The 7991-nt window shown below is 50.9% G+C and overlaps 1 protein-coding gene across 1 annotated transcript; it reads right to left on the bottom strand.

Annotated features, from left to right (window-relative positions):
• Positions 1–413: 413 nt before the first annotated feature.
• KCNJ14 (potassium inwardly rectifying channel subfamily J member 14) lies at positions 414–4750 on the bottom strand. The gene is made up of 2 exons (XM_057712108.1): positions 4043–4750; positions 414–2289 (listed from the first exon to the last, which is right to left on the bottom strand). The coding sequence occupies exons 1-2, from the start codon at positions 4748–4750 to the stop codon at positions 1693–1695; spliced, it is 1305 nt and encodes a 434-aa protein (XP_057568091.1). The 3' UTR covers positions 414–1692.
• Between the last annotated feature and the right edge of the window lie 3241 nt (positions 4751–7991).

The raw sequence follows: 7991 nt of genomic DNA, 5'->3' as shown, positions 1-7991 counted from the left end.
CCATTCCTGTTGTCCCCAGAAGTCCAGGCATTCCAACACCAGGGAGAATTGGGGTATCTCCAAGACTGTCACTCCCATTCAACCCTCAGTGAAGTGAGGAATCATCCTAGTAGAAAGACCCTTGGAGAACATCAAGTTCCAATACCCTGTTTTTACAGATAGGGAAACTGAGGTGAGGAGAAGAGCGTGACTTGCTCAAAGTCACATAGTCAGTTGAGGCCGAGTTGGGGTTTAGAGCAAAGCTTCCTGGATCCTTGTAAAGAACTCCATTCCACTTAAGCTCAGTTTCTAACCCTTCTGTAGGAACCACAGGAAAAAACAGATAGATATCTTTATTTATATATATTATATATATATAATACACATATGTATAACATCTTTAAGAAATAGACACACATCACTAGGTGGGAGATTCCAGAGCACTGTAGACTCACCAACCTTGGGCCTCTCCCTTCCCTTGCCCAATAACTACCCCTGTTACTCACAGGGTCTCGCCCAGGCCCTCGCCTTCTAGGTCAGCCCAGCAATGCTGCCTGTCAAGTCCTGAGTCCACCTCCTTGAACCGCCAAGTTCTAGGAGCTGATGAGAACTTCCAGGTTTTGATTATGGACAACTCTGGATCCCTGGAGCCTTGACTCCTTTTGGCATTTCAGAACCACAAAGAAGTCACCTACCGCATTGACAGTCTCCTCTCCACTGGGCAAACTGCAACCAGCAAATCTCAGACATCTAAAATCGCCAGTTCTTCCCTGACTCTGTGACCAGTCTAGAGCCACAGAATCTTGATTCCTTTGGACATTCTAGAATGGCACTTAAAAAAGACAGGAAGCCTGTGGATCACGTAGAAGCCCTGATTCTCCCCTCGGTTTGATGTTCTACAGCCAGTGGTCTGGAGTTATCTCCTATCAAGAACTCCCAATCTGTCACTTTAGTCCTTCTAGACCCACAGACTCTCCATTGTTTTGTGCATTCTAGAAACATAACTCTTTAGTTTCTGGAGTAGTCCAACTCTCTGGTCAAAGCTGTTCTAGAATCCCCAGTGCTTGCCTCTGTGGTCAATCTGGATTCACAGAATCTCAACTCTGGGGTTTCCTGGAACTGCAAAGTCTTTTCTTGATTTGCAGTCAACATTCCTTGTCGTTGTCAACCAAGATAGTCTTGAATTTGGGGGGCATTCCTTAACTTTCCCTCCTTAGTTCGTCTAGAAAAAATGATTTGCTTTGTGGCTGGCTGAGTCGAGAAGCAATTGACCTTGAATCTTAGGTCAACTCAGACCAACAAATTCTTCATCTCTGGTGCTGCTAGAGAACAGCTGACTTCTTCCCCTGGAGGCAGGCTATCCTATCATTTCAAGATCCTGCTGAACAAACCAAACCAGCCATCTAGAGGAATTACTAGAATTACCAGTCCTCGCCTCTTGGGTGGTCCAGAATTCTGGATCCCTTCTCTCTGGTGAGACTCAGGAATTGGGCTGACAAACGGGTCTCAGGAGGGAGCACAGAATTCAGAGGAATTAAGATCAAGTATGTTCATGGTAGGTCCACCAAACGTGGCAGACCATCACCAGATAATAATTTACCCAGCAGGCCTGTTGGTCTTAGGAAACACCTGCCCCCATCCCAGGAGAGGGCCCAATCTCTCCATTTTGCTACCTCTGGGAAAGGGGTACAAATAGGGGGATACCAGCTTGCATCATGGGGGCAGGGTCAGTGCCAGGGTTGGTGTGAGTACTCGGGGGCTGGCAGCCCTGTCTTCTGCCTCTGCCACATCCCCCTCCGCGGCCTCCTCTTCCTCTTCTTCTTCCTGGCAGCAGCTCAGAGCAAGTTCATTCTCATAACAAAATGCTGCCAGAGAGCCGGGGAATCCAGACTTGGGGCTGTGGGAAGCACGCTCTATCCGTTCGTCCAGCTCCTTGGCGCTGCAGACGGGTGTCCCTGGGACCTCATAAGTGCGATGGAAGTGGCGATAGTCGACCTCATACTGGGAGCCACGCTGGAAGAGGACCGGCTCAAAACGATGGCCCCAGAGCAGCTCACCAGGGAGGTAGGAAGAACGACACTGTGTGGTCATAGCTGTGGCCTCGACCATGCCCTCGAGAATGACCACCAGCTCAAAGTCAGCCCGGGCCAGCTCGGCCCGTCCTAGTTCGTACAGAGGACTGGCAGAGTCGATCTCGTGCACGATGGTGATGGGAGACACAAGGAAGATGCGATCAGTGCCACCATCAAAGCCCACGTCCACATCCTGGTGGTCCAGCGGTATGTACTCACCCTCTGGGGTCACGCGAGGCTGCGGCAAATGGCGAGTGGCCAAAGACAGACAGCAGGGAGCAGAGAGATAAATGGAGAGAGAGACAGAGAGAGGTGGGGATAGAGATGCAGAGAAAGAAGAGGACAGAGACCAGTAGGGGTTGGGGTGTGGGGAGAACATGGATCCAGAGAGAGGGAGTTGGAGGTCCAGAAAGGAGAGGACAGAGGCCCAGAGAAAGGTGGGAAAAAGACTCAGAGAGGATTCAGGGAAAGAAATCCGAGAAAGACAGGGGAGAGAAAAGGAGAGGGACAGGGCAGGGTGGCATTGGCATAGAGCCACAGATATCAGCAAGACAGAAATGGAGTTAAAGAGAGAACAGAAGATAAGATGACATCCAACCAGTAATTGGAGAAGGAGGAGAGGGATAGAAAAATGGCTTTCAATATATGGTCAGAGAAAGATAAACCAGGATGACAATCTACATCCAACAGCCTATGTTTCACCACTGCCTCAGTCTAGCCCCTGGGCTATCCACCTGCCCCGCCCCCACCCCAACTACCTCCATCCCCTTGTGTGTCTGTGTATTTGTGTGGCGTGGGGGCCCAACCCGTTTCACCCCACCTACCCATTGGTTCCATACCCACCTCCCAGGCCCTGTCAGCGCCCCACAGACTTTCGGGACAGCCAGTGTCCCCCCAGTCATGAATTCTGGTGTTTCAGACAAGCGGGAGACAGAGGTTGAGGTGTGGGGACCCGTTCTCTTGCCACTGTCTCCGGGAGCCCTCAGAGGCTGCTGGGAGTTGTAGTTCCCACCACCACCCCAGCCTCCATCTCACTCGTCCAGCCCCAGACCAGGGTTCTTAAGTGTCTTTACCTGGGCAAGGGCAGCTGCTGCCCCAGAATTTGTTTGGGCAGTTGGACCACAATTCTAGAAACACTAAGGAGCCTTCATCAGAGCGCCAGAGGGAGCCGCTGCCCCAGGGGCCAATGGGAATTGGAGTTGTTTCGTTTTTTTTTTTTTTTTTTTTGCTGAGACGCTAAAATTCAAGAGTTTCCCAATCCCTGCCCTGTAATTCTCTGACCAAGAGGCTGGTGGGAGAGTCTGGGCCCCTGAGGTGGGGAATGAACTCTCCCACAAATGCTGCAGGATCCCACGTCCAGAGGCCACGGAGAATTGTGTTCCCTGGCTCTGCATGTGTGAGCTGCACCCCATCTTCAGTCCTACATCTCCCACAAGCCCATAGGGGTCTGGCCTCAAGTCACAAGCCTTTCTCTGTACCACATCATGGGCTGGGAATCGTAACCCCGAGCCGTGGTTTACACCACCCACAAAACTACAACGCCTCCTCAGACCACCCCAGGTGGGCACAGTCCCTGCTCCCAGAAGCTTCTGGGAATTGTAGTTCAGAGGCTTTACCGGCCAGGCATGGACCACGCAGGTCTGGATTTCTCACAGTTCCATAGGGGGCCTATCCTCAAGCCCCAGGGAACTCTCTAAGTCTCAAAATCTGTTCCAAATCTAGACCTCCAGGAAGAAATGATTAGGGACCTCTCTCTTGGGTTTACATCTCCCACAGCAGCTCGGGGAACCATTCTCGGCCCACACGGTGGGGCGAAAGGGGCCCTGCCCGAGAGACTACTGGGAATTGTAGTCCAGGTCCCTTCCAGGCTCGACGCACATCTGCCCCTTAGACCTACAACTCCCACCATTCCCCGGGGCTCCTACTCCCCCAACGTCGCGAAGGGGCCCGCCCACCAGGGGGCGTGGTCTTCCGCCGGTGCAGTCTCACACCTGCAGCAGCTGGGCCCGCACGTGGGCCTCGACGAGGTGGCTGCGGCGCAGGTTGCCGACGCGCCACATGAGGCAGAGGCGGCGGTCGCGCAGCGCCACGACGGCGTTCTCGCTGAAGACCAGCGTCTCGTTGCGCTTCTTGGGCTTGGCCATCTTGGCCATGACGGCGCCCACGACGAAGGCGTCCAGCACACAGCCGGCGATGCACTGCAGCACCACGGCGGCCACGGCGGCCGGACACTCCTCGGTGACGCTGCGCACGCCGTAGCCGATGGACGTCTGCGTCTCCAGCGCGAAGAGGAAGGCGGCCAGGAAGCTGGCCACCTGCGAGAAGCAGGGGGCGGGCGGCGGCGGGGCAGCCAGGTCGCCGTGCAGGGAGGCGATGAGCCAGAAGGCCAGGCCGAAGAGCAGCCAGGAGGCGAGGAAGGAGCAGGAGAAGAGCAGGCACATCCAGCGCCAGCGCACGTCCACGCACGTGGTGAACAGGTCGCTCAGGTAGCGCGCGCCCTGGCCGCCCAGGTTCACGAAGCGCACGTTGCAGTGCCCGTCCTTCTTGACGAAGCGCCCGCGGCGCCGCCCCACCGGCGACTGCGTGGGCGCCCACCCGTTGCGGCACAGCCCCGGCCCGGCCTCCTCCTCATCGCCCGCGCGGTCGTCCCCCGACTCCAGCGCGCCGCTCAGGCGGCGCAGGGCCCTGGCCAGGCCCATTGGGCGGGGACACCCCCTCCACTTGGCCTAGCAGGGGGCGGGCGCCCCGATCCTGCAGGGACAAGAAGCGGGCAGCCACATTAGGGATGCCAGGAATGAGCAGGGGGATGCTCATTGGCCAGGCATGCTCCGAGGGCCTCAGTGGCCTCATCTGGCAAATGGGTGGAAAATCGGAACAGTACAGCATCAGCAACACTGATGGTAATACTATAGGAGATATTTGTGTAGTAACAGCAGCAGCACAATTATAGCCGTAGCAGCGGTAGTGTGTTACAGCAAGCACTACAGTAATTAGAGCAGACATTTATACAGCACCAGACACAGTGGTGAGCACTTTACATTAACTTAGATATTTGAACCTCAACAATGTAGATACTATCATCCCAATTTTACAGATGAGGAAACAGGTACAGAACGTTTGTTTAACTTGTCCAAGGTCATGGCTGAATAAACTGGGATTTGGGTGCTAGCTAGTGCAGCTCTGGAGTCCATGCTCATAAAATAAAGACTAAGCGGTCACAAAGAAAACAAACTACGGCTACCAAAGGGGAAGAGGGGGAGAGGGGTGTGTGGATAAAATAGAAGGAAGACCTACTCTATAGCACAGGGAACTATATTCAATATCTTGTAATAACCTATAATGGAAAAGAACCTGAAAAAGTGTACGTATATAACTGAATCACTTTGCTGTACACCTGAAACTAACACAATATTGTAAATCAACTATACTATAATCAAAATTAAAAAAAAAAAAAAAAGACTAAGTGGTAACTGCTGATTTGCATGGAGTCAGCTAGGAGAGATAAGCCCAGGCTGTGAGGCCACCTGTGGTTCGAAAGCTTAGAAGGCACAAGCAACAAAAAGAAGGAAAAAAAAAGATAACTTGAACTCCATCAAAATTAAAAACTCTTGTGCTTCCAAGGACACTACGATGAAAGTGAAAGGAAAAAAATAGTTGCAAATTGTATCTAAGAAATTTGTATCTAAAACACATAAAGAGCACATAACTCAATACGAAGAAGACAACCCAATTTTAAAATGGGCAAAGGATCTGAATAGACATTTCTCCAAAAAGATGTACAGTTGACCCTTGAACAACATGGGTTTGAACTGCATGGATTTGCTTCTACACAACTTTTTCTCAATAAATAGTGCAGTAGTACTACATGGTCTTCGGTTGGTTGAATCCTTGGATTCATAACTACGGATACAGAGGGCTAACTCTAAAGTTATACTCGGATTTTCGACTGTGCGAAGGGTCGCACCAACCTCCATGTTGTTCAAGGGTCAACTGTACAAATAGGCAACAAGCATGGAAAAGATAATTGACGTCATTATGCCATCAGGGAAATGCAAATCAAAACCACACTGAGTTACCATTTCATACCCACTTAGATTGACTATAAAAATTAGAAAAAACTAATTAAAAACGAAACAGAAAAGCGTTGACAAGGATGTGGAGAAATTGGCACCTTCCTGTGCTACTGGTGGAATGTAAACTTGCACAGCTGGTGTGGAAAATAGTCTGGCAGTTCCGTAAATGGTTAAACACAGAGTTTCCAATTCCATACCTAAGTATCTACCCAAGAGAATTAAAAACAAGTGTCCAGGGGACTTCCCTGGCAGTCCAGTGGTTGGGACTCTGTGCCTTCACTGCAGGGGGCGAGGGTTCGATCCCTGGTTGGGGAGCTAGGATCCCGCATGCTGCATGGTGTGGCCAAAAATTAAGAACAAAAAACAAAGCAACAAAACAACAAAAACAACAAAGTGTCCACACAAACACTGTACACAGATGTTCATAGCAGCATTTTCACAATAGCCAAAAGATGGAAACAGCCCAAATATCCATCAATTGATGAATGAATGAATAAAATGTGGTATATCCACACAATGGAATACTACCCAGGAGTTTAAAAAAAAAAGGAAGCGATGGATGCTACAGCATGGATGAACCTTGAACACACCACACGAAGTTAAAGAGGCCAATCACTAAAGACCATAGATTGTATGCTTCCATTTATATGAAATATCCAGAACAGGCAAATCTAGAAACTGAGAAATTAGACTAGTGGTGCCCTGGACTGAGGAGATGGGGGGATGGGGGAGCGATAGCCAGAGGAATGGGGTTTCTTATTGGGGGGATAAAAATGTTCTAAAAGTGATTGATTGTGGTGATGGTTGCACAGCTCTGAATATACTAAAGAACACTGAATTATACACTTTAATGTGTGAATTGTATGGGATGTGAAGCTCAATGAAGCTCTTATGAAAAACAAAAACATACAATAAAACCCAGGCTCAGCCCTGGCTCTCAGATCATTGGCAAACCTTTCTAAACCTCAGTTTCCTCAGCTGTAAAATGGGGAAATTGGATTTCCTCAAGGTCAGAAAGGGCCTTTCAGTCATACAGACCCAGGGCCCAAGCTTCTTTTTCTGGAGCCTCAGCTTGCTCATCTGTAGGACAGGGATTTAAAACAAACAACAAACAAACAAACAACACCTTGAAAGGAAGAGGTAGCTAGAAGAAAGAACTCGGGCTTTTGAATCAGGCAGTTCTAGGTTGAATCCCAGTTCCAGCACTTACTAGCTATGTGACTGGTGGCAAGTCACATCCCTTTCTGAGCCTCAGTTCCCTCATCTGAGAAATGGAGGGAATCTTAGCAGCTGAATCGGGGTGGGGGAAGGAGAGGAGGAGGGAAGGGGCCAGGCATGGACCTGCAGACTTCATTGCCCTCCAGCAGCTGCAGGGTTAACATCTGGCCCTGTGGTGGAGGGACCTCGGGGACTCAGGGCTAGGGGTGAAATGTTTTGCGTATCAGTTCCATCAATACCTACCAAGCACCTGTGTACTATAAGCCCCCGTGCCAGGCTCTGTGGGATCCTCATGGGTGGCCTTATTTTTTTTTTCTTTTGGCCACACTGTGTGGCATGCAGGATCTTAGTTCCCTGACCAGGGATCAAACCCGTGCGCCCTGCAGTGGAAGCACAGAGTCTTAACCACTGGACCGCCAGGAAAGGCCTCTCATGGGCTTCTTAGCAGGGCTGGGGGCACTCACTCCAAGGAGAGTGATGTCAAGTTCAAAACCAACGGGTACCCACTCCCCCACCCCGCTCCCCACCCCCAGAGCTCTGCACCTGCTGTCTGTTACCCCCCCAGACGGCTCCACCACGTGGACGTTTCTTAGGCCCATTCTGCAGAGGCAAAGCTGAGGCTCAGGTCAGAGTACACCGCGCCTGGCTG

Source organism: Hippopotamus amphibius, chromosome 16 (genome assembly GCF_030028045.1).
Source record: "Hippopotamus amphibius kiboko isolate mHipAmp2 chromosome 16, mHipAmp2.hap2, whole genome shotgun sequence".
NCBI lineage: Eukaryota > Metazoa > Chordata > Mammalia > Artiodactyla > Hippopotamidae > Hippopotamus > Hippopotamus amphibius.
This window is presented reverse-complemented; position numbering and strand designations above follow the sequence as displayed.